The 26,394-nt window shown below is 39.3% G+C and overlaps 4 protein-coding genes across 4 annotated transcripts; 2 read left to right on the forward strand and 2 right to left on the reverse strand.

Moving 5' to 3' along the window:
- The first annotated feature begins 1,740 nt into the window (after positions 1-1,740).
- Positions 1,741-5,508, forward strand: LOC105045747 (caffeoylshikimate esterase). Its single transcript, XM_010924127.4, has 9 exons — positions 1,741-1,925; positions 2,119-2,151; positions 2,280-2,373; positions 2,479-2,511; positions 2,604-2,750; positions 2,925-3,055; positions 3,317-3,454; positions 3,556-3,654; positions 4,927-5,508. Exons 1-9 carry the CDS (start codon positions 1,923-1,925, stop codon positions 5,248-5,250), a joined length of 1,002 nt encoding a protein of 333 aa, XP_010922429.1. The 5' UTR covers positions 1,741-1,922; the 3' UTR covers positions 5,251-5,508.
- Positions 5,509-10,432: 4,924 nt separating this feature from the next.
- On the forward strand, positions 10,433-14,668 carry LOC105045748 (UDP-glucuronic acid decarboxylase 1). Its single transcript, XM_073258535.1, has 7 exons — positions 10,433-11,188; positions 11,570-11,722; positions 11,851-11,930; positions 13,095-13,178; positions 13,298-13,372; positions 14,059-14,151; positions 14,227-14,668. The coding sequence occupies exons 1-7, from the start codon at positions 10,597-10,599 to the stop codon at positions 14,419-14,421; spliced, it is 1,272 nt and encodes a 423-aa protein (XP_073114636.1). The 5' UTR covers positions 10,433-10,596; the 3' UTR covers positions 14,422-14,668.
- A 140-nt stretch (positions 14,669-14,808) lies between these two features.
- LOC105046156 (dirigent protein 18) lies at positions 14,809-15,727 on the reverse strand. The gene has a single exon (XM_010924679.3). The coding sequence runs from the start codon at positions 15,593-15,595 to the stop codon at positions 14,900-14,902; it is 696 nt and encodes a 231-aa protein (XP_010922981.2). The 5' UTR covers positions 15,596-15,727; the 3' UTR covers positions 14,809-14,899.
- Positions 15,728-24,215: 8,488 nt separating this feature from the next.
- LOC105045746 (protein SODIUM POTASSIUM ROOT DEFECTIVE 1) lies at positions 24,216-25,789 on the reverse strand. The gene is made up of 3 exons (XM_010924126.3): positions 25,116-25,789; positions 24,942-25,017; positions 24,216-24,716 (listed from the first exon to the last, which is right to left on the reverse strand). The coding sequence occupies exons 1-3, from the start codon at positions 25,743-25,745 to the stop codon at positions 24,571-24,573; spliced, it is 852 nt and encodes a 283-aa protein (XP_010922428.1). The 5' UTR covers positions 25,746-25,789; the 3' UTR covers positions 24,216-24,570.
- Between the last annotated feature and the right edge of the window lie 605 nt (positions 25,790-26,394).

The following is a 26,394-nucleotide window of genomic DNA, read 5'->3' on the forward strand; positions in this document are numbered from 1 at the left end:
TTGGACTTGAGGCGACCAACGTTAAAGACATCAGTCCTACCATAAGGATGCTTTGGATGACTCTTTTGGGGGGGGCAAAGAGGGAGCTTTTTTTTTTTTTTTTTTTTCCTCACGTGTATTAGGATGCTGGAAAGAAGGCTGCAGTCTCACGGGAAGTAGAATTTGGGCCCTAGAGGCGTTCTGCTGGTCTCAGCTCCTGTATGGGGCCTACCTAGATCTATTCATCATGTCTTGGTATGATTATGTTTCTTTTTCTTCCTCTATACTTTTTTTTCCTCTCTCTCCCTCTCTCTCCAGATACAAATGAGTGCTCACAATAATCTAATATGAGAATATCTTAAAAAATTAAAAAAATAAAATACCTTACAAGATTCATGAGCAAATTTTATTTTGACGCCAAATCCAATCACTACTGTATTCATCCACATAAGAGACGATTTAATCAACAGCATTATTCATCTCTTAAAAGACATACTGAGCGGACATCGCAGCAAAGTTATCAAGACAAATCTGAATATCATGAAGGAGCGGATGGTTCTCCAATTACGTCATACCGTCTTGAATCCAGAGAAGGGCTTTTTTTCCCTTCTTTCGTACTAGTCTTTCTCCAAGGCCAAGTTTTCGATCCTAGTTGGTAAAAATTTTTGTAATCCCGATTGCAATTGATATCAAAATGTATCATTTTCTTATTCTTTATTTCTCCAATGTGACCTACAATCTTAAGACTCTTGTTGAAAATATAGACACAATTAGTTTAGCCACTGGTAATTAGTGATTGCAAGTGTTTTTGTTTGACATTATAGGATGGATTGGGGAAGAAAAAGAAGGATGTCAGACGAAAGAGGAAACGCAATTATCATTTCACATGTACATGAATGAAAAGAATGGATAAGTTAAAAATTAAGACGGGTGCATTTATATGGAAGATCCACAGCAAATCTGCTGTGGCTCAGACTAAATTCAACTCACCCCATCCTCATCCTCATACCAGTCCAATTTTTGACCCACAACCAATCCATCTTAGAGTCCAAATATATGGGCCATTCACCTTAACACGGGAACATTCTGGCGATGACCTCATTGGTGATTGGACATCAAGCATAATGGACCATGATTCAATCACATCCCAATGCCCAAACTTGGAAGGAAATTTGCCTTCCGGAAGTCGGATCCTTGCTCTCAAGAATTATTGCCTCCTTCCCTACAAGAAACGCCTGCTTGTGACCGTTATCCAATAGTTTTAGACCAAATAGTTTGGACACAAGCTCGTGACTTTTATGCAGTTGACCGCAGACCTTGAAACGATGGCAATTAATAAGCAAGAGTGCAGTAGATTGTTGGGTTGGGCAAGGGACTGACCTAAATCGAACCCAATTACTAAGCCAATCAAACCTGACCCGGCCGAACCGACTTCAGAGCGCAACGAGCATAAGTGGACCCAACCTTAGGAAATGGATCCAAATCCACAATTTTCTATATAAGTGTAACTGGATTAAGTTGTGACGTTTTTGAGTTTTGACCAAGGGTTGAATTCAGCTGAAGGAAATATGAGCTGTTCGGATCAAACTGAGGTAAAAATGGGCTAGGTTGGTACGTAAGTTGCATTGTTTGAGTCTGGTTAGCCTGGTTGAATTTTGTAATCGCTTCAAGGTTAAAACATCGATACATGCATCTCGTCTCATTATTAAAAAGGAAGGATATCAAGGACTTATTTAGTGTTGCTATCTATTATCCGAGTTTAAAGGGAAAGGAATTAATCCATCTATTCTATTTGAGCACCCTCGCTTACCTTCTTCCCTGGGATACAATTATTTTATCTAAGCAAACCATTGGTCTTCCCCTCTCTCTTTATATCCTCTGCGCTCCCATCTCCTTTTCATCTCCACCAAAACCATTTCATATTCTTGTCGCTCTTTCTTCTCATGGTACGTTCGGTTGCCACCTGCCTCACAACAACCCCTCTCTCTCTCTCTCTCTCTCATACACACACACACACACTCCCTCCCTCTCTCTCTCTCTCTCTCTCTCTCTCTCTCTCTCTCTCTCTCTCTCTCTCCGTCTCTCTCCCCCCTTTCCATGCGTATGTATGGACTTATTTTTTGCCATTAAATTTTGCAGGCTCAAGACAACGAGTATATCAGATATGAAGAGGTTAGTCAGCTATCAGAATTAATCTTTATTTTTTTTCTTTGTATTTATATCTTTCTTTGTTTCTTTTTTTGATGAAAATATATCTTTCTTTCTTTCTTTTCTTTTCGTTTGTGTGCACCTGATTTCAGGAATTTATAACGATTCCCCGTGGATTGGAGCTCTTTACCTGCAGATGGCTTCCGAAGAACAAAGAACCGAAGGCCTTAATCTTTTTATGTCACGGTATATAAATTCATCAGTTCTGGTTTCATGTATATAAGCAACACTTGGCTGATCTGTTACTATTCTGAATCCATAAGTTTTGATTTCATGGCTGGAATTTGCTAGGATATGGGGTGGAATGCAGCATATATATGAAAGGTATCCTTTTCTACATAATTATTTCTTTCTAAATTAAGCTTTTGAGTGAATATTATTGGTAATGGATCAGTGTTGATATTTTTTAAAATTAGAGACGGGAACTCGATTGGCGAAGGCAGGCTATGCAGTTTATGGATTAGACAACGAGGGTCATGGGAAATCTTCTGGATTGCAAGGCTATGTACCAAGCTTTAATGCCCTCGTCGACGATTGCTCTAACTATTTTATGAGCATTTGTGGTATGAGATCCTTTTTACTTTCTTTCTTTCTTTCTATCAACTTTTTTAAGAATACATGCAATCATACATGTATATATATGTATATATATATATTGTTCTCTTGAAGCTATAATTTTCCATTCCTTATCAAAAAGAAGTGTTATATATAGTTTTTCATTTCTTTCAAATTATCAGAGAGGCAGGAGAATAAGATGAAGCAACGGTTTCTTCTTGGCGAGTCCATGGGAGGAGCAATGGTCCTTCTCCTCCATAGAAAAGAGCCGACCTTTTGGAATGGTGCCATTTTGGTCGCTCCCATGTGCAAGGTCTTCGGTCTTCCATCCTTTTTTGTTTGCTTCCTACTAAAACTTTTTTTACAAAGCGTAGAATATGTGGACTTTTATTTGGTAGAACATAATATATGGATTTAGCTTGTCTCTTCCTTTTTCTTTATTGGTTAATCTATATCTTACTTTCTTAGTCTGTTATCCTGCTGTTAATTTACTTAGCTTGTTGTAGTTATTTTAATATAAATGATAACTAATTGGAATTGTTTGTTTGGTTGCTTGGATTATTTTATAATTCAGATTGCTGATGAAATGAAGCCTCACCCATTGGTGGTCAGCGTTTTGACGAAGTTGAGTAACATCATACCAAAGTGGAAGATAGTCCCCACGCAAGATATTATCGATGTTGCCTTCAAAAATCCTGAGAAAAGAGAGGAGGTAAACATACTTGGAGATCCATGGCATATCATTCTTTCTAAACTTTTCATATCAATTTTTTTTGATTCATTTCTAATGCATGAATTAATCATATTTGGTAGATTCGATCAAATCCTTATTGCTACAAGGGAAAACCCCGCGTAAAAACGGCCGTTGAGCTTCTCCTGGCCAGCCTAGATATTGAAAAGAACCTACACCAGGTAACATCTTTCTTCTGATCAACATGAGTTTTATTTTATCGTAAAAAAGAGCTTTATTCAATTATTACCTTTTTTTTTTCTTCCTCTCTTTTAAATTTTATACACAACAGGGCTCAGGTCAGATCAACTTTATTAAAATGTCATTACGTCGGCATGTTTTGGCTCTATAGGGTGATATGTTTTATTTATTAATTAAGCTCGCTTAGACCAAGTGCACCCACATTCATATGATATCCCTTGCAATGAATATATGAACAAAAGTCATCCTTGAGCGTGTATTTTACGCAATTCAATAAGAAGTAAAACAAACCAAAGAAAGGTATGCTTGATCCACACAGTCCGGTAGGATAGGACCATCTAGAAGTCTAGTTATGGTGACATGCTTATCTTCTTGTCTCTAAGATGGAAAGTAACCTAAAGTGCACCAGTTAGACATTGAGCAATTATAACTATGTCGTACATCAAACACCTATTTAGATCAGAAGGTATCTGTCAAGGCTGTTCATAGTCTCCCTTTAATCTTTTTTCAAAAAAATGTTTTACCAAAAGAATTGGAAGCTATCATACCATGTATAGCCTATTAATAAAGAAACCTTCCTTGGCTAATCTAAGAGAATTTTGTTTCCATGGATAACAACAATACATGCTCCTTCCAACAGCCAACACTCCACTTGACTCTCTCGAATTGAGTCACTCACAAGAGAGCTCAACAAGAGCTCAATGTATGGTGCGTAGATTAAAACATGGATTGCAACATAAAAGCCTGAAACCTATCATCTGGCTCGATCGGTCCCTGCTAGTTTACTACTTGGTTCCAATTTCAACCCTTTTGGATCCAAATTGCGCATGTTTTCTTGTACCAAGTTCCAACATGGTCGTGAGGTCCAAAATGGTTGGGGCCGATCAGTAGTGTGTCCACTTCTTGCACCTAGGATACCAATTAATGATTGTGGTGTGCTGTTTAGACCCCAAGGAAGTGGACCAGCTGATGACATAGGCATTTTATGTACTTAAAATTCAATCAATTATGCTGACAACGTGTTTCACATATATCTCCATAATGAATGTGGTTGTAAATGATGAATATTGTGAATCATTTGATAACAGTGTTCCTTTTAATTGTGGTCATCATTGAATCGTATGCATAAGTTTGATTAGGTCTTAGTCCTTGAATCTGAGTACTAATGATTCAGAAACAGTTCTATTTGTCTTTATTTCACCACCTATATGTCAATTTTCATACTATTGCCTACATCTTCTCTTTGGCAATAGGTTTCACTGCCATTCTTGATCGTGCATGGTGGAGATGATATCGTAACCGATCCATCGGTGAGCAAATTACTCTATGAATCAGCCTTAAGCAAGGACAAAACATTCAAGCTGTACCCTGGAATGTGGCACGGTCTCACCTCAGGCGAACCACCTGAAAACATTGAGCTTGTGTTTGCTGATATTGTGGCTTGGCTAGATGAGAGAGCACCTATAGGAGACTCGAGATCGGAGATCGAGCAAAAATCGAAGCATGATGCGCATTTCTCAGAGATGCAAGGTAAGAAGATGCTTGAAGATGCACAACAAATAGAGGTGCCACGTTAATGATGGCAGATAGATGGTTATGATTCACTAGAAAGATGGACTCCTATGTTTGAAGTGGTTTTTTGCTGGATTTTGTCAAATGGATTGTGATGTATAGCAATATCTTGCCCTTAAAAAAGGACTTCTGCATGGCCCTTTCCAAGGTAGAGACATGGAAGGGGGATGTACATAGCTCTGGAGAAATAAAGTTCCCTGGGGACTCTCTGGTGATAAGTTTGCTTTATTGGATTAAGCATTGATATAGACAAGTTTGGGTCAGCTAGCATGTGATGTCCCGTCCATTTCCGGGGAAACCGTAGAATGCCAATTTTCTTCTCTTTTTTTTCCATTGAACAGTGACAACAATCAAATTGAAAGATTCCCGACCTTGTTCCATGATTGGAGCCTGTCCGAGTTTATTTCCCCTTCAATCTCTTCTTTCCTGTTTCAATGGCTATCAAATTTGTAATATCTACATTAAATAAAACAAGGCGTGGATATGTTCCAAATAAATTTATCTGATATGTTATTAGATGAGACGTAAATTTGCAGATGATGAGAAATCGTCTGGCTCTGGTCATCAAATAACTTTCAAACTAAGGTGTTAAATTTAGTTCTTATCAACCAGATGAGAATAATCAGATTGTGGGAGTATATTAAAGCCTCTTTCCAATTTCTTGGATTACATCACACGTCAAGCTATTGCTACCAGTCACCATCAATATGCAAGTAGGACAAATGGAGGTTTCCATTGGCTGGTCTTGAGATTCTAGTGGGAAGCACGATCACCTTTTCCAAGTCGGCCGCAACGTCACAAAATAAATAAAACCGATAAAAAAAATATTATACCGATACTTAGAATTGAAGATTTCAATAATTATCGCGATATAAAGCTTAACCACTTCAACACACCGTTGCTAATCGTTGCAGAATTTTTCAGTTCACAATGTCGATGCGACATATTCCTATAGGCGCCCCAAAATGCCCACCCTACTTGGGAAGTCCTATAGGCGCCCTAGAATGCCCACCCTACTTGGGAAGTCATCTCCAAACATGCGAAGATCTTGACAAATATGTATAGAGAAATTCTTTCTGCACCGCAGACGGTGCAAAAAATCCAACGTAGAGTGCACCATCTCTTCCGATTAGTTCATGTAGTATTCATTTTCTAATACGTATTTAATATTTATAAATTATTTTTTTCATTTAAAAATTTTATATGACAAAAATATCTTTATCTTTTATAAAAAAAATTATGACATCCGACCTGCAGGATATCATAATATTCATGTCGGATATCATAATTTTTTCACAGCACAGAGATATTTTTATCATTCAAAATTTTTAAATAAAAAAACTGACCTGCAGACATTAAATGGGCATTGAAAAGTGAATGGATAAAAATACCCTTCTCATATCATGACATCCGAGGTGATTGATGATATCCGAGACAAAAATAATCTCAGATATCATAATTTTTTACAAAAAATAGAGATATTTTTGTCAGAAAAATTTTTGAATAACGAAAATACTCATGTTCTTTGAAAAAAAAATTATGACATCCAAGACCCAAATATGATATTTGAGATATAGATATTTTTATCGTACAAAAGCCAACTTACAAAGCATTAAATATATATTAAAAAATAATAACTATATGGATCAATTGAATGAGATAATGTACTTTATATTAAATTTTGTACGTTATCTACAGTGCATAAAGAATTACTCAACATGTATATAATATCTACACATGCATCCAAAACAAGCTATCGGATCTTAAAATGAGTGGGCTGTAGTTGTCTTTTGAGAAAAATTTGGGCGATGGGGGCCGTATTTTCCACTGAGTTGGCCCGCAGGTCAAACTTTATGTTGTTTGGACCGTGAGGCTATTAAAAATAGTAAGATTTTTTGTGCACCGTGCGCGGTGCAGAAATTCAGCACCGCATACGGTGACTAGTCACCGCGAAGGGGGGGGGGTGGGGGGGGAGTTGGGGAAAAAAAAAAAATTTCACAGGGGGAAGGGTTAGTGGGAGGGGGTTTCGCGCCAATCACTGCATGCGGTGCAGCTAATTCTACACCGCGTGCGGTGCAATAAGGATTTCACTTAAAAATATTTCGGATTTTTTTAGACCAGGTCCGGCCTACTTCTCATGTGTGTTGGATCTTGGAGAATCTCTCTCTTTTTTTTTTTTTTTTGGTAAAATTGGAGAATCTCATTTGATGGCTGTTGCAGGGGTAGGATACGGAGGGAACTGGTATCCACATAAGTGGTTGCATCTGCATGCTAAGATATAACCTTGTCTGAAAGGAGTGGCAACATGAATGCAAGGCCTGTGGGAGCTCATGCTTGTTGGACCTTTGTGCTGACCATTATAGTTTTTGCTAACTTGATCAGCTGTCATAAATCAGCTTGATCTGATCTAATTTGACGTAACCTTTTTTTTTTCACTTAAATTTTTTTTTAAAAAAAAGAAAAAGGAGATTTTAGGCACAAAGTGCCTAACCTGTTCTTTTATTGAGGAAATGAATTCTTTTTCCTTGTAGAGGTGAGTTACAATTCTAATTTGATCATCATAATTCTAATAGCCTTTAAACATAAGTAGCCATTATTGTAATTTATCTCATTCCTTATACTCATCTTTGCCCCAATCTGCCCCAATTTGAAAACCTTATCCACTATCATATCCTCCATATTCTTATAATGGTATCCCTAGGCATTGGTTGTTGGGCATCGACCTACTCAATTTCATCCTGGCATGTTGCTGATTAACTCAACTCATTGAACTTGAAAGATTGATATGACCAACTCTACTTACCATCATGGCTTACCTAGTAAAAACATAAAATTTTACCATTTTGTCAAGTTACTATGGATAAGTTACAAAAGATTCCAGAATTTACAGAATGATATTAAAAATTTCTAGTATTTACAAAACACTATTATAAAGTTTAATAACATGTGAAGGATTTGAATTCCTGCACCTCACATATAACATTACAAATCAATTTTCGTTTTCTCACACATTCAAGAACTTGAACCATCAAGCTTTGAAAGTTTAGACCTTCTTTACAATATAGATGTCCTTAAAAGGTCCTAGCATAATTAAATGTTATCACATCATGGATTTCAATAAAGAATTTTTAATTTATGTAAGTAGACCACCTCTTTATCGAGTGTGGACCAAGTTTGCCTTTAAACAACTTGCGTTGTCAATCCATCTCCAAGGTTCATCAGTAAGAAAGAGTCGCTTATCCTTATAATTCTCATGTTAGAAAAGGTCAGTCAAGAAAGGTTGCGTAAGAATGAAAAGTCAAGTAGGTATTGTCAGAAATTTCCAATGACTCTTTCAAACTATCTAAAGCTCATTTCTATCAAGTTGGTCAAGTCCCATGATATCCAAAGACATATCTCCATAAATGAAATATAGATCAATGATATAGATCAATATTTCTATCTCATTGAAATATCAGTTGTCTGCAGCTGTGGTGGGAGTGATTATTAGTTATGCTGATTATTAGCTATCATTTTTTCTTGTACTCTTTCTGCTAAATATTTTTTTTTAATTTTTTTCAGAAAAATGGATATATAAAAGATGCAATTTCGTTGTAATTGCAAATACAATTGGTTAAAACAAAGCTTTTTGGTTCACTTCTTACATTTTATTCTTACGATAGTTTGTGACAGGTTATTTTATGGTGTTTTCTTTTTATTATTTAATATAAAGATTTAAAAAACTGTTAATTATGATGATGCATCATACTCTACTAACTCTTTGAACAAGATTTGGTAAAATAGTATAATGAACATTGGAAAGTATTCTTATATGGTCCCAGCAATCAATTTTAGAACTGTAGTGCTCTGAATTGGTTCCACGTGATGGGTACACATTGCTAGATTGGTGCCATCAGGGTGACGGTTCATATATACATTCATGCTTGTTTAGGTGATTCGAAACCGTATCAATTTGTGAGAGGTTATGTGTGCAAACTAAACACGTTTGCAGCAGTGGTTTGCACAAGAATACATGTAGATGAAGTTAAAGGTGGCTTTGTTGTTTACTTTCTCTGAGGTTCAGAGGTTACCTTGTGTTGAACACAGATGAGTTGTTGCTGGGGAGAGCCATCTCCTTTTTTGTATCTGCGCTGTACTACGGGCTAAACTAAAAAAAAATAATTTGTGAGTTGGAGAAATTTTTTGTGCACCAGAGGTGACGCAGAAAATCCGACATAGAGGACACTGTCTTGTTCGATTGGTTATCAATTTTCAAACACATTTAATATCTATACATCGATTTTTTCGTTGAAAAATTTTGCATGATAAAAATATTTTTATCTTTTGAAAAAAATTATGACATCCTTTAACATAATATAGTCCAGGATGTCGTAATATGACCTTGGATATCATAATATAAGAAGAATATTTTTGTTCAATCACTTTTCAATGCATATTTAATGCCTGTAAATCGACTTTTTTGTTTAAAAATTTTGAATGATGAAAATATCTCTATTCTTTAGAAAAAATTATAATATCTTGCACATATGGACACAAGATATCATAATATAGATATAAAATATTATAATTTTTCAAAGAATAGAGATATTGTCGTTATGTAAAATTTTTAAAAAAAATCGATCTACGACATTAAATGCGCATTGGAAAGTGGTATTTACGTGGATCAATTGGATAAGATGGTACATTCCATGTTGGATTTTTTACACCGTCTGTGGTGCACAATGAATTTCGCTTGTGAGTTATTATGAAGCTCTACTGCATCCTTTGCTTGTGGGAATCGTTGAGGTTGTTTTCATAGGTCACAACCACATGAGCCTAAAGGGCCTGGGGCATACTATTCAAAAAATTCGGTGGAATTGGACTGAATTTTTATTGAATTATGGATCACACAATCTATTTAAATAAGTATATCAACCTAATTTTTCTTTCCGGCCCAAATCCTGTGGGAAAAAGGCCAAAAAAAAAAAAAAATCATCAGCCTTTTTATTCCTTCTACAGTCCAAAAGATCTACGGAGAAGATGCAGTTTAAGACTGAAATTGATCCGTATGAAAAAATGGGCTGGATAGACAAATACGTTGAATTTCTACAGAAAATCTAGCTTAGGCTTTTGCTAGCAGACCTAAATGAGAGAGCTTTTTCGCGGGTCCACATGACAAGTGCGTGTGAACTGTGAAGTACAAAGAACTCTCAACCAACTCCCCTGACTCCTGTCCGAAATCGGTCCCAACTCCTTCGAAGGACGACTCCTTTCTTTATCTCGTCCTCCATTTGGCGTGTGGAGTTCCGCCGGGACAACCAGAGATACCGATCCTCCGCCCGGATCCGCCGTCAGATCTTCCCCGGAGAGCAATGAAGCAGCTCCACAAGCTGTCCAGCCTCGGCCAGCAGCAGCCAATCCCGACCCACTCCCCAACCTACTCCGTCAAGGCCGCGAGGCAGCTCAATTCCCGCTCCTCCGCCGCCGCCTCCTACCTCCTCCGCGAGAAGCGCCTCCTCTTCATCCTCATCGGCGCCGCCCTCGCCTCCTTCTTCTTCCTCCTCCAGCCCTATCTCTCCTCCTCCGACCGTATCCTCCCGACCTCTGACGTCCCCCACCGCCACCTCCTCCCGGTCTCCACCGCCTCCGCCGGGAGGAGGTTTCCTGTGGGTCTGAGAAGGCCACCGCTGAGGATTGTGGTGACGGGCGGGGCCGGGTTCGTGGGGAGCCACCTGGTGGACAAGCTGCTGGCCCGGGGTGACAGCGTCATCGTCATCGATAATTTCTTCACGGGGAGGAAGGAGAACGTGGTGCATCACTTCCAAAATCCCAGGTTCGAGCTGATCCGCCACGATGTCGTCGAGCCCATCTTGCTCGAGGTCGACCAGATCTACCATCTGGCTTGCCCTGCTTCGCCGGTTCATTACAAGTATAATCCCGTCAAGACTATCATATCCTTTCTCTTTTTTTTTTCCTCTCCGGATCTCAAATATTTATTTCCATCTTTCTTTGCTTTGATGAAATGAATCTTGTTTATCAGTTCAGGTGAATTATAGCATATCTTGTTAGACGGGGTTGGATTGGCATTGGGATCATGCTAAATTTTATCCTTAGAAGCTGGTAGGACAGTACTAGAACTAAACATTTGTCTGTGAAATGAACTATTGGTATTCTGGAAATTGGGTTTTTTCTGTTAATCTTAGGATTTTGATTACTTTTTAGTATTTGTAATTTTGCTAGGAGTTGTTTGAGGAAGATTGTTTTTGATTTATAATTGTTCCTTGATATGCCCTGGTTATTGCAAATCATCATGCGGTGCTTGATGTAGTTGAACTCTTAACTATGTTTACAAGACAAATGTGATGGGGACTCTGAATATGCTGGGATTGGCAAAGAGAATTGGGGCTCGTTTCTTGTTGACGAGTACCAGTGAGGTTTATGGTGATCCACTTGAACACCCACAAAAGGAAACATATTGGGGCAATGTCAACCCTATAGGTAAGCTACAAGTCAATTGATTTTTTTTTTTTTTTCCCAGTGTATACTGAGTAGTACCTTGATACTTCCTGTGTGATCTTTGAGTTGCCCTTCAAATCTTGTAAGTGTTTTTGCTTGGTTTTGCATAGGTGTTAGGAGTTGTTATGATGAAGGGAAAAGAACAGCAGAAACTTTAACCATGGACTACCATCGAGGTGCAAACGTTCAGGTAACATTTTCGAGTATTTATTATGAATTATCTATACTGGGTAGTGATGGTAGTTCCATTAGGAGCATGTCAAGATGAACTGCTGCAAATCAAGTGAATGTACTAAATTTGGTTGAGTCGTTAATTCATGAATGACAATTAGATGACGAAGAATGCTAGATCTACATGCTTTGCATGAGTGACTGAAATGAATTATGAAAAATGCAATGTCCGCGTGCACGCCATCGATACGCAGCAGGTTCCATGTGGGTTCTGCACCAAGGGACTGCAAATTGCATACAACAGGGAACAGCATGTGACACATGGTGTATGCGTTTCTAGCACTGCATATGTCAATGACAGCATTATTACAAGTTGTGCAATGCAGTGAGTATCAAACATTAGCATTGTTTAATGTTCAAATGCCTTGGAAAAATGAACTGATTATAGAATGGTTACGAAACGTGATATTGACGTAGTATCCTGTATCAACATATTGATACTAGATATCCAGTAGCACCACACTGAATATTTAGCGACACTGGGACCTCCAATAGTTGAAATTCCCATATTCCATTCTATGATTTATACACTCCAAGTGTCTATTTTTCCGCCTAAATTTCTGTAAAGATACACAAAGAATCTGCAATTGGCAGAATAATTAGTGCCTTATTTACTTCCCAAAATACATTAGAGTTATATTTGTGATTTTGGAATTATACATACGTGACCCCAAAGAGTTAGGCAGACATGCTCACTTGGAGCAGGAAGGGGGGCGATGGCTCTGCTCTCAGCACATTAAGAGACAAATTATCTTCTATAGTGAAAATAACACAAAAGGCAACCTTATTCCATTTATTTTGGGTCGGCTTTATGTACTCCTATCTGGAACATTGAATATTCTGCTATCTTTTCCTCACCATGAAGAATTTTAGATAATTTTCCTCTCTCATTTTCTTATATTTCTGATGAACATCAAAAATGGAGGATGGCATTCTTGATGCTCTTAGCCTCCTAGGGGTATTGCATCTTGGCATATGAACTAATAGTCTGGATGATTGTTTCATGCATCTTCCATTCAAATATATTTAGCAAGAGTATGCCTTGCTTGCTTGCCGACTGTAAGTGCAGTAATTGCAAATCTGTGTCTTCTTGATGGAAAGTAAAAAAGGTTCCCATTTTCAGGTGCGTATTGCACGTATTTTCAACACTTATGGGCCTCGCATGTGCATTGATGATGGGCGTGTTGTCAGCAATTTTGTTGCACAGGTTTGTTTTATATGAATTTAAATCCTTGGTCACCTTCATAATGTAAAAATTGTGAACTTTACATGGTAAAGAACAATGAGGACCAGAAGTTTCTAATCTTTTTTATTTTTGCTTTACAGGCCCTGCGTAGAAAGCCCTTGACAGTTTATGGTGATGGGAAGCAAACTCGAAGTTTCCAATATGTTTCTGACTTGGTACTCCATCATATTTCTGGTCCTGCTTGCTTTTATCCAAAATCACGTGTTCTTTTTCTTCCTAGCTTTTGCATTAATTTGCTCCTAGGCTGTAAATCAACTTGTTTATTTCAAACTACCTTTTGCTTGCTTCATTTTTAGAACTGTTACATCATCTCTGATCTTTGATTAAGACGGAAATTTGTCCCCATGAAAATTATTTTTCTTACTAGAAGTTGAGGAACACTAAATGAGCTTTGCATCAAGCTAAACAAGTGTGGATCAGGCACTACTTTTTGTTGTCTCTTATGAGGCTTTATAATCTTATACTAACCAAGCTTTGTATTCTTATGCTGCTCTGAGATTGTCTGAAAGTAGGTAGCCTGTGGATGGTAGAACTAGACTATATGGTGTTCACTCCATTTGGTCGGTAATGTTAGTCTTTTACTAAATTATCCAATACTATTTTGTAATTAGATGGGCTTTGATCACTAAAGCTACCTGATATTTCTTTTTCTTTTTTTTTTTTTAAACAAAATGACTTGCAGCATCTCAAAATAGATAGACACGGTCAAAGGATGCTCAAATGCATAACATATTGAGTTTGTTTGGGAGATGAATATGGATTATTTGTATCATGAAATTGCAGTTGTTAGTTATTACAAAGATGACTTTGAGGTTTATATTCCCCCCTGCAAACTTGCTAGGTTGATGGACTGGTAGCACTGATGGAAAGTGAGCATATTGGACCTTTCAACCTGGGCAATCCAGGAGAGTTCACCATGTTGGAGCTTGCCGAGGTATGTCTGAGAATTGTTTTCAGATGAACTGGATGTAACACTTTTCCCCGAGTAACTTGATCTCTGCCCATGCAGGTTGTCAAAGAAACAATTGATTCGACGGCAACAATTGAGTTCAAACCCAATACCGCAGACGACCCTCATATGAGAAAACCAGATATCACCAAGGCAAAAGAGCTCCTGAATTGGGAGCCAAAGATATCATTGAGGGAAGGGCTGCCCCGGATGGTGACTGACTTCCGGCAGCGTATCTTGGATGCGCAGTCATAAACCAAGAATTGAGATCTTGTATGGTACGTGGTCCAACAAGTGTGCTATTAATTGAATTTGTTATTGTATTGTCTCTCTTAATAATGCATTCCTAGGCAGGGCAAGTTTTGTATGCTGTTTATCTGTCATCCTTGTATGTTTTCAGAGAACTACTTGTTCTAAAGAAGTGAGATGAGTTGCAAATGCTAGCACAGGATCCGAAAGCAAAACAAATACACAGTTTTACAGGCTGTGATCATTTGCTGCAGTTTTGGCTCTGTTTTTTCTTTCATGTAGACTGACCTGCCAACTGCGATCATCCATGCTAATTGTGACTGACATTTTGTATATTACGATTAATTTCCTAAATACGATGAGGTCATGATTCAATTACTCATAGTATTACTCAAAAGGCGAAGGAAAAATGAAAGAAAAATATATTCAAACCCACCTGTTGGCATCGCCAGCCATCATTGCTGGATGAAATCAATTAGCTACGTTACTTGAGATACACAGTAACTGAGAGGACCCTGTTCGCGTTCTCCCGTCCACCAGTGGTCTTTACCGCGGCAAACCCATTTGCCCCGTGATATCTGCCGGTGCCACCGACAACCGCGATGTGAGACTCCGACAGGCCCAGGTGGTGGACCCCAAAGAATCTCAAGCTGTCATCCGACCTGCCGCCCTCGAATGTGGCCTTCATCGCCACCATGTGGCTGCTGTTATCCCCCGAGCTTGTCACGTACATCCCCTGCACCTTCCCCGCTGTCTGTGGCCCAAGTGCGACGCTGCCTCTTAATTTCTCATCAATCATAGTTACCGTTCCCGACTCTAAGCACGTTAGAAATGGCGACCAGCTTTTGTTGGGGAGCCCAGTGTGGCCCGTGAAGACAGCGGTTGGGTGGGTCCGAGGCCTGCCACCTATGGGCTTTGCGATAGGAAGTGGAGCTCCGGCACCGGTCGATGGCCATGAGGACTGGTGCCTGCTCCCCAGGACGTCGTTCATGAAGAAGGTGATTGCTCCATCGCCGCCGCCGTGGGGTGGGGGTGGTTGGTGGTTCAGAATCCGGGTTGAGGTTGATGGACTAACAGTGAGGAAGATGGTGAAGAGAAGCCAAGCCAGGCCGGGCATTTGCCAGTATATGAACATTTCCATGTTGTGGATTGTGGTAGGAGCCACTGTAATGGATTTCATTAGCAGGGACTTGGGATTTGGATGTGTTGTGTGCTTATATGGGGAGGAATGAGGTTTGAAGTATGTGCAGGTGGAGTGGGTATAGCTGAATTAAAACATTATCAGAATGAAGTGGTTGAGGAGGAACAAGCATATATACAGCTTAGGAACCAAACAACTCCATCTCATCAACTCCATTCTAGCTCAATGGCACGTGCCAGTGTCATAAGCAAGTCCCGTTGGCACAAAAGATTATAGTTGTCTTTTTTTTTTTTTTTTTTTTTTTATATAAAAAGAGATTAATGTGCATTAGCACAATAATCATCAAAATTTATTAAAAACAAAATGCAGAAAAAAAAAAAAGAGCAGAAAAAAAAAAAACAAAATAAAAGAGGAAGAGGAGCCCCCAAACCAACAAGAGAAAAAGAAACCAACAACTCAGAATCCTAAACATCACATTAATATTTAAAATTTAAAATTTCCTCTAACATCAAAATTTTAAAATTTGAATTTCAGAAGAAACTTTCATCATACTGCTATCAGTAAAAAGCAATGCCGACCGTCAGAAGAGATCATAGACCATTATGCCTGCATCCATCATTGCCATGACACCATCTAAGAAAAGCGTAGAAGGGGAAAGAAGCAACCGGTGCAAAAGAAAAAAGTTTCCATTTTGCCGCTATCGGAGAAGAACATAGAAAGAGAAAGAATCCATTAGTCGGCCCGCACCAAGATTATAGTTGTCTTAACTTTCCAACGTCAGAAAAAATAAATAGAAATTTATTGTCACCCATTTTGTTGACTTCATGTTCCAATTTTTACCTTCTTCATCTAAATAAACACATTTCTTAATGATATTAAGAAAAACACAAAGAAATATTTGAATTGATGCAATATCAGCATCCAATCATTTGTAGCTGCAGGTAGGTACCTTGCAGTCACAGATGGCAAGATTGTCGACTCCACGATTGACAAATGCTAGTGTTCTGCTTAACTATGGCTGTAAAAACTGGCAGTCCTTGCCAAGATTTTAATGATTTCAAGGTTATCAATGTCATGTTTCCTGGAAACGGTTCATCCGTCACCACAAAAAATGAATTCGAGGGCAGGATTAGAGTGTAACATCTTACTTTGTATTGGAAAGAAACTTGCACAGGGTCTTTTAAAGTTGGTCACAAAATGAAACAGGATAGATCTGCTGTTCTTTTTATTTTTTTTTTTAATTTTTTTCTTCGTGCTGGAACCAGATGATATTCCAATAATACTGTTATATATATTGCTCCAAAACATTACTCTTTCCTTGTTTATCTCCCGTGACAGTTTAGAATTCTTATTCGGGTGAATCTCTATTTCGACGAGATTGTTTTTTCTTTAAAAGGAGGCCGCGGCATCCTTCTTTTTAGAGTGGGTTCGAGTGCGCGGTGGTGGTTCGCAGGTGTTCTTGTGCGGGCTTGTTTCCTGGCTTTCTTCCGCTGGTGTTCCTGTACGGGCTTGCTCCTTGGTTTTCTCCCGCTGGTGTTCTTCCTGACTTTCTCCCGTTGGTGTTCCGTTGGTGTTCTACCTGTCTTCTTCTTTTTCGATTTCATGGATGCCCTGTGCTGATTCGGTTGGTAAGGAGGTATTCATCTTGATTTTTTGCCGAGGATTAAGAAAGATATCTTCACCTCAGGTATTATCTTACCTTGATCTATTGCCGAGGCTAAGATTGGTAGATCCGATTGGATCTTGGTTGCCTTCTATTCAATACTCTGTTGCCTTCTTGTTGGTTTCGGTTAAAGGTATTTTATACCTCATATTGTACCTATTTTTCGGGATGGATTTATAGTGGATTGCTCCTCCTCCCCGTGGATGTAGGCCTTTTGTGCCGAACCACATAAATCTTGGTTTCTTTGTCTTTGTTTATTTATGCCTGCAATATGTTTCGTGAATTATCTCAAAGAGATTAGACTTTAGATCAAAAGCCTAGGTCGATCCAATCCGGTGCGCGTGACCTCAACAATTGGTATCAAAGCACTTGGATGGCTGGTGACAAAAAATAAAATTTTTCAATGGCTAATGATCCGGCATCTGTCTCTCACTCCACCACCATCAGGCATGAAGTGGCCGTCTTTGATGGCACGGGAGATTTTTCACTATGGAAGGTAAGGATGAAATATTTGTTGGTTAAAGAAGGTGTTGCAAAAACTCTTAGGGGTATGGATTCAATCCCGGGAGATAATGAGGCTGCTAAAGAAGAAATTAACGAGAGAGCCCTAGGAACCTTGTTTTCAGGCTTAAGTGATAAAGTCCTACGCAATGTTGTGGAACTAGATACAGCCAAAAGTATATGAGAAAAACTAGACAGTTTATATATGGCAAAATCCCTGACTAATATATTATATTTGAGGAAAAAATTACACACATTTCGTATGACAGAAGGAACTTCACTTAAGGATCACTTGGATGAGTATAATAAGCTCCTGCTTGATCTAGTAAATATTGGTGTCGATGTAGATGAAGAAGATAAGGCTTTGATTCTAATTTACTCTTTGCCTAAGTCCTTTGAGCATATTACCACTATCATGCTTTATGGAAGAGAAACAATAAGTCTTGAAGAAGTAGAAGCTACCTTGTTATCCAATGAACTTAGATTAAAAGTACAGCTTCAGCATCAGGCTCAGACTCCAGCTCAAGGTCTTACTGTTAGAGGTAGAGATGAATAGAAAAAGGAGAGACAGGGTAGAAGTAAGTCCAAAAATAGATCAAAGTCTAGGCCCAAAAGATCAGGTATTTGTCACTATTGCAAAAGGCCAGGCCACTGAAAATCTGAACGTAGACTTCTACAATCTAAAAAGGAAAAGGAACAAAAAGATAAAGGAACAATCTCTGATACAGCATCAATTGCAGTTTCTTCAAGAAGTCATAGTAGTATACCAGATGATGCAGTATTTACAGTTGTCTGCAGTGTTAGTCATACTGACACTTGGATCGAGAATTCTGGAGCATCCTTCCACATGACACCTCACAAAGAATGGTTCTCTTCCTTTAGATCTTGTGAAGGTGGTACTGTTCTTCTTGGAGATGATGGTATCTGTAATATAGAAGGTATTGGAACGATACAAATTAAATCTAATTCAAATACCATGGTGATATTGGATGATGTCAGATATGTTCCTAAATTAAAAAAGAACCTTCTCTCAATACATGTCTTTGACAGAGCAGGATATGAGGGCAGATGGGGTAGAGGATCTATAACTATCAATAAAGGGGTATTAACTTTATTGAAAGATAAATTAAGTGGCACCCTTTACTACCTGGATGGCAGTACAGTTGTTGGTCAGGCATCAGCAGTACAATCTTCTCTTGAGCAGTTGACACATTTATGGCACCAGAGACTAGGACACATTTCAGACAGAGGTCTACAGGAGCTGAGCAGACGTGGTCTGCTGAGTGGTCAGAAGATTGATGCACTTGGATTCTGTCAGCACTGCATATTTGGAAAACAACACAGAGTCAGCTTCACTACAGGCGTGCATAGGACAACTAGTATATTAGACTATATTCATTCTGACCTATGGGGACCTATCCCAATTACATCCAAGGGTGGATCAAGATATATACTTACTTTCATTGATGATTACTCCCGAAAGATCTGGATATACACCATTAAAAATAAGAGTGATGTATTTGAAATATTCAAATGGTGGAAGTCTATGGTCGAGAGGCAAACTGAAAGGAAGGTGAAAATTTTTCAGACTGATAATGGTTTAGAATTTTGTTCTACAGAATTTGATAACTTTTGCAAGTCAGAAGGCATTATTAGACATAGAACAACAGTGGGTACACCTCAACAGAATGGTGTGGCAGAACGCATGAACCGGATACTATTAGAGAGAGTCAGATCTACGCTATCTAGTTCTGGATCAAGTAGAGATTTTTGGGCAGAGGCCGCTCACACAGCCTGCTATATTATAAACCGATCTCCAGCATCAGCATTAAGCATGAAGACTCCGGAAGAGATGTGGACAGGGAGACCTGCAGACTATTCAATACTCAGAATCTTTGGGTGTCCAGCTTATGCACATGTAAGAGATGGAAAGTTGGACCCCCGGGCTAAAAAGTGCATATTTATTGGATATACATATGGGGTAAAGGGCTATAAAGTATGGTGCATAGAGCCTGGATCTCAAGAATTTCTAGTCAGCAGGGATGTGACATTTCATGAGACAGCCACTGCTTCAAGGCAGCTACAGCCTAATTCTTCTCAAAGTAATCAGGATCGGGGTCAGTAGGATAGGACTGTTGTAGATATTGATCAGACTGTTAAATCACAGCAGCAGCAGTCAAGTGAAGATACTTACAATGAACAACAACAATAGATAGATGCACAGATTCAGACTCAGAAGGAGGTGACATTACAAGATCAGGATCAGATTGATAGTATTGCCACTCGAAGATCTAGGCGTCAGATCAGAGCATCTCAAAGGTATGGTTTTGAGGATTCTGCTTGTGCTGAGTTAGTCTATTATGCTCTGAGTGTTGCAGACACCATTGGTGATGAGCCGACCACATATCAGGAGGCTATTAGTAGTTCACGGGCTGATAAATGGACCATGGCTATGGTTGAAGAACTTCAGTTTTTAGAAAAGAATCAGACTTGGGAGTTAGTCAAATTACCAAAAGGTGAGAAGGCAATTGGCTGCAAATAGATCTTCAAAAGAAAAGAAGGAGCCACTCCTCAAGATTTTAGATATAAGGCCAGGTTAATAGCAAAGGAATACAGTCAACGGGAGGGTATTGATTACAAGGAGGTATTTTCTCCTGTAGTCAAACACTCTTCTATCCGTGTATTACTTGCTTTTGTTGTTTCGCAAAATTTGGAGCTGGAACAACTAGATGTTAAGACAGCTTTTCTTCACGGTGATTTAGAGGAACAGATCTATATACAACAACTACCTGGATTTGAGGTTCCAAATAAAGAAGATCATGTATGCTTACTCAAGAGATCATTATATGGTCTCAAGCAGTCTCCAAGACAGTGGTACCGCAAATTTGACAGATTTATGATCGATCATGGATACAGTAAATCTCCATATGACAGTTGTGTGTATCACCAGCAGCTTTCAGATGGGTCCTTTTGTTATTTGTTATTATATGTGGATGATATGTTAATTGTAGCCAAGGACATGTCAATCATCCAGAAACTGAAAGCCGAGCTCAGTACTGCATTTGATATGAAAGACCTTGGACCGACAAAGAAGATACTTGGGATGGAGATTATTCGTGACAGACAGTCAGGTAGATTTTTTCTTACTCAGCATAGTTATATTGAAAAAATCTTGGACAGATTTGGTATGTCTACAGTTAAACCTGTCACTACCCCCTTTGCCAGTCATTTTAGACTTTCTGCCAGAGACTCTCCTCAGACTGAGGATGATGAGAGATATATGTCTAGAGTGCCATATGCGAGCGCAGTTGGCAGCATCATGTACGCGATGGTCTGCACTCGATCTGATAGTTCACAGGCAGTAAGCGTTGTAAGCATATACATGGATAAGCTGGAAAGGCTCACTGGTCAGCTGTGAAATGAATATTTAGATATCTAAAAGGTACTTCTAAATTGGGATTGATATTTACTTCACAGAGTAATTGCATAGTTACAGGATTTTATGATTCAGATTATGCTTGTGACTTGGACAGGAGAAGATCTTTGACCGGATATGTGTTTACTCTTTCTGGATGTACAGCCAGTTGGAAGGCTACTTTGCAGTCTACAATTGCTTTATCTACCACTGAAGCAGAATATATGGCATTGACAGAGGCAGCAAAGGAAGCTATTTGGCTAAAGGGGTTGGTACAGGATTTGGGTCTCGAACAGGATTGTTTAGACATTTATTGTGACAATCAGAGTGCTTTGCACCTTGCCAGAGACCAGATGTATCACGAACGAACAAAACATGTAGATGTCAGGTATCACTTCATCAGAGATCTGGTAGAGAAAGGTGATGTCAGGTTTCAAAAAATTTACACTGCCCATAATCCGGCTGACATGTTCACTAAACCAATCTCTGCAATTAAGTTCAAAAATTTCCTGAACTTGATTGGTATAAGCATTTGGTAATACCCTGCGGGGCTTGTGGTGAGGAGGAGGTTATAAATTTTTTTTTAAAAATCCACATCTGATATAAAAGGTATAATATTTGTCGCAAGGAGGAGAATTGTTATATATATTGCTCCAAAAAATTACTCTTTCCTTGTTTATCTCCCGTGACAGTTTAGAATTCTTATTCGGATGAATCTCTATTTCGAGGAGATTGTTTTTTCTTTAAAAGGAGGCCGCGGCATCCTTCTTTTTAGAGTGGGTTCGAGTGCGCGGTGGTGGTTCGTAGGTGTTCTTGTATGGGCTTGTTTCCTGGCTTTCTCCCGCTGGTGTTCCTGTACGGGCTTGCTCCTTGGTTTTCTCCCGCTGGTGTTCTTCCTGGCTTTCTCCCGTTGGTGTTCCGTTGGTGTTCTACCTGTCTTCTTCCTTCTCGGTTTCACGGATGCCCTGTGCTAATTCGGTTGGTAAGGAGGTATTCATCTTGATTTTTTGCCGAGGATTGAGAAAGGTATCTTCACCTCAGGTATTATCTTATCTTGATCTATTGCCGAGACTGAGATTGGTAGATCCGATTGGATCTTGGTTGCCTTCTATTCGATACTCTATTGCCTTCTTGTTGGTTTCGGTTAAAGGTATTTCATACCTCATATTGTATTTATTTTTCGAGATGGATTTATAGTGGATTGCTCCTCCTCCCCGTAGATGTAGGCCTCTTGTGCCGAACCACGTAAACCTTGGTTTCTTTGTCTTTATTTATTTATGTCTGCAATATGTTTGGTGAATTGTCTCAAAGAGATTAGACTTTAGATCAAAAGCCTAGGTCGATCCAATCCGGTGTGCGTGATCTCAACAAGTACAAATAGCAGAAAGGAAAAATAAAAGACAGACATCAGTCCAGAGACTCCAGACAGACCCAAAGGCTCTGGTGTTGCCAAAACCATCTTCTGAGTAAGCCCTTTCTTTGGAGCAGCTGCATCTCTAAGACAAATGATTTGGTGATTGTTGACAGAAACAAATTTTTGACTTTGAGTAAAATATGTCAACTTGCTCTGTGCCAACCTGAAATATTGAAAGCATCTATTCTCAAAAAGAACTATTGAAAGCAGCCACCAGTTGCTGCTCGGTCGGTTACGTTGCTGTACTGCCTCTGATATTGTTCTCTTGAATGCTTAGAGTAAAAGTTAGGATACCTGTCTCTTATTGCCATGCAAAGAATGACAGGGAGGGGATTTTAAAGGCTAAATTCATGATCACCATGTAACAGCTCTGATTATTTACTAGAAAGTGGGCTTCTTTCCAAATTGTTACGCATCCATGGTGGAGGTTGCACATATCAAGCAGTTCCCTTTCCCTCTCAAATTCGATTCTAGGTCTTAGCTTGCTCCAGCCATCTGCCAAGTTACCATAGGAAACAGCCAAAGCTTAGGCCAGAGGACTTTACGTCAGAGAGCCCACATCAAGAAATAGAGATGAGCATGCTGAATGGATTATGGAACAGTCCATACAAGATCTAAATTTTGTAATGTCCTGAGGCAAAACAATGTTTTTGTTGAGGCCATGTAAGGAGTTCAGATCCTTTGATTTCCCCGGTAAAGATGTAACAGGTGGAAACCTCACTCAAAAGCAGAGCATCAACCAATCATCTCTTCCACCTCAAACCATCACTTTACGGCTCTTTGGCATATTGTATTAGCCATTGGTTGAAGCAGGTAACAATGCTCTATTTTGAAAGAGAGAGAAAAATTCATATCTCATAAGCAATTGTTGAGTTGAAGAAATAGCAAGTATTCCAAATTGTTGTTGGTAAACAAGCAAACCAGTGGAGCAAGAGGCAAGCAAGGAGATTCACTGGCTTCAGTCCTATCTATAGCTTTAGAAGAGTGAAACCTTTAGTGAAAGCTGCTATCAGGTTTCCATCAAAAAAAGAAAAGAAGGACCAAAAAAGAAAAGAAGGAAAGCTGCTACCAGCCTGATTGCTGGAATCTAGTAACCTGTATAGTCTTGGCATGTAACATCTGTTGATTGACTTCGGAAAAGAGAAGGGTGGTAGCAGGTTCTGTGACAGGACAGCACCTTGCCCACTTCTGAAAAAATGGTGTTAGTGGTGGGAATGGAAGCCTTTCGGAAAGCCAGTGAAGTCGCTGAATTTTCATGACTGCCCAAGTATCTTTATGTAAAAGGATATAATTCAAATTAAACACAGTAATAGTCTTTCTGACATAGACACGGGTTGTTCAAATTTACCATCTAGTACACTGTATTGGGAGCATCCATCTCATAGGTAGCAACACTAGTACTGCTACAACTGAGCCTTTTGAATCAGATGATGTATTGATTGCCTCTAGCATGATGGAATTCATAATTTGCGAAGGGAGAGGAAGGGATATGGAGTGACCTCGGTCCAAAACTTGAATGCGTGGCAACTTTATCTCAACTAACAAGAGAAGATGCAGCTTTAATATATATACGGTTCCTTCTCTGCTTACAAACCACAATTATTCAATTCAGTTTGTTCATGACCATTTTAAGATGTGCCTTCTAAATTCAAGTATAGGGCATGTATCCATACAAACCTCAGCAGAAGGTGATTGGATTTCATTTGTTTGATAGTACAAATGCTAACACCAGAACTCTCTTCTAGAAAAAAGTGCGACATCCAAGAAGGCTACACAGCTCAACATGGATTTCAGAATAAAAAGATAAAAGAAAAGAGGCGGAGAAAAAAAAAAAAAAGAAAAAGACTAGTAAGGCCTAGAGAATAACTAAAGTTGTTCCACTAGTCTCCTCGTTCTTTCCGGATGTAAAAGGCATCGAACTTCCTTGTTGGGGGCCCAAACAGCATATGACGTGCCACATGTATTCCTCTTGTCCAAACATCATACATAATTTACAAGTTCCTAAGAAAAATTGCTCTGGTTTAAGGTGATTTTGATGATGTTGGTGGTGATGGCCAGAATTGTGCGTTTTTCACCTTGGAGATGCTGTTCAGCACGCCGAGTGGCGTGACATCTCCGATCACCGTCACTTTCTTCGTGGCGAAGTCTATGTTGAAGGACGTCACCCCTACTCAAAGATAACTTATTAGCAAATTAAAACCGGAAGAGGAATATATATCTCCAAGTTATTCAGAAAGTTGAAGTGAGATGAATTAAAAAAATTTCTCTCGATCTTTTTCGATGCATGGTGGAGGAAGGATCACACTTCCTCCAATTTCATTAAAGCTTTCACTTGATCGAACCATATATAACATCGGTGGTATCAACACTTAAATAGCTCAACAAATCTCACCTGCCATCTTGGAGATGTGCTTCCTTACTTTCCCTTCACAACCCTTGCAATGCAACGATACCCGTAGTACCACAACCTAATTAAGAAGAAGCCGAAGTCAACATTTTTAACCACTCTAATGAGATACCACAAAAACAATGAGAAAAAGGAAGAAGATATATACTTCATTCAGACCTGATCTTTTGGTCTAGGAGAAGAGGGCTTTAAAACAGCCGAATCATCGTCTCCCTCGAAAGTAGATGACCTTGAAACATCTGAACCATCACCCCTAAAAGAAGAAGGTGGCTTTAAAACAGCTGAATCGTCACCCTTGAAAGAAGATGGCCTCACAAAAGCTGAATCAAATGCCTTGAAAGAAGATGGCCTTAAAACAGCTGAATCATCTCTCCTGGAAAAAGGCTGCAGCCTTGGGTCGTCTCCCTTAGAAGTGTGAGGCCTTGCTGGTTCTGGAGGGAGAAGAGGAGGAAGTGGCTCCTCCAAATCAGATAAGACGTCAAAGTAGGGAGTATCATTTAGCAGACACCGAGACGAATCCGCGGGGCTGATGAGTTCAACTTGTTTGTCTGACCTTTTCCTGCTCTTCTGGGTGTAGGATTTGGGCTTGGAGGGGGCTTGAGAGATTGGGTTGGTGATGGGCTTTGCTCTCCGTGAGTCTCGTATATGAGGCGAGTGGCGATCGAGCGCTCTCCCACTGCATGGCCGGACCATGGAACGCCGGTCTATGCTCGTGCACACCGCAGCCGATGCTGGGGATGCACAAGGGAAGTTAACTCCTTTCATTTCCTTGAAGAGCAAAGGAGCCATAGCTTGGTGACAACGACCATTACTTGGGAGGAAGAGAGAGAGAGAGAGAGGAACTTCTCAAGCGAGCTTGCTTTGGTGTGAATATAAGCTTGCAGAAAGGAGGTGGTGAGAAAGGGGATTCTGGCGACGCGCGGTGAGATTAAGCTAACCATAACCTTGTTCCATGTCCAACTTGAACAAAGGAGTTTTTTTTTAATTTTAAAAAAAGAAACAAAGCTTTCCACTCATCAAAAGAAAAAGAAGCGGGGGGCGGGGGGGGGAGTGGGGAGTTGAAAAGACAATGCACTTCTCAATACTGAGACTAGAACCGAAAACAAAAACTTCAATTTGTATTTAAAGATGAATGCCTGATTGTGTTATTATGAGGGGAGAGCAGAAAGTGCAGGAAGAGTAATAACAAAAGGAGGTTCTGAGTTTGTCCCAGAGCAGAAAAGCTCCACCTGAAAAGAGTTGGATAAAGGTCATGATCATTTAAAGGCTAATATTGAGCTCAATAGTAAACTTTAAGATAATATGGTCTTTTTCTTTCGGCTATATTGTTGCTGCTATAATTGCATCTTGCTTCAACTTAATCTGTCTCTCTGCCACCAGCATCATATTATCATTGATCTCATTGTTCCGACATTACGGATGTTACCATCAACTATTT

This window comes from Elaeis guineensis, chromosome 5, assembly GCF_000442705.2.
Source record: "Elaeis guineensis isolate ETL-2024a chromosome 5, EG11, whole genome shotgun sequence".
Lineage (NCBI taxonomy): Eukaryota > Viridiplantae > Streptophyta > Magnoliopsida > Arecales > Arecaceae > Elaeis > Elaeis guineensis.

Coding starts and splice junctions, on each gene's coding strand:
- LOC105045747 (XM_010924127.4), top strand. Junction 3,455..3,555: donor ATCCTGAGAAAAGAGAGGAG/GTAAACATACTT, acceptor CATATTTGGTAG/ATTCGATCAAATCCTTATTG. Junction 3,655..4,926: donor TTGAAAAGAACCTACACCAG/GTAACATCTTTC, acceptor CTTTGGCAATAG/GTTTCACTGCCATTCTTGAT.
- LOC105045748 (XM_073258535.1), top strand. CDS start 10,597: ATGAAGCAGCTCCACAAGCTGTCCAGCCTCGGCCAGCAGCAGCCAATC. Junction 13,179..13,297: donor TCAGCAATTTTGTTGCACAG/GTTTGTTTTATA, acceptor TTTGCTTTACAG/GCCCTGCGTAGAAAGCCCTT. Junction 13,373..14,058: donor TCCAATATGTTTCTGACTTG/GTACTCCATCAT, acceptor CAAACTTGCTAG/GTTGATGGACTGGTAGCACT.
- LOC105046156 (XM_010924679.3), bottom strand. CDS start 15,595: ATGAAATCCATTACAGTGGCTCCTACCACAATCCACAACATGGAAATG.
- LOC105045746 (XM_010924126.3), bottom strand. CDS start 25,745: ATGGCTCCTTTGCTCTTCAAGGAAATGAAAGGAGTTAACTTCCCTTGT. Junction 25,018..25,115: donor CTCCTAGACCAAAAGATCAG/GTCTGAATGAAG, acceptor CTTCTTAATTAG/GTTGTGGTACTACGGGTATC. Junction 24,717..24,941: donor GCACATCTCCAAGATGGCAG/GTGAGATTTGTT, acceptor ATCTTTGAGTAG/GGGTGACGTCCTTCAACATA.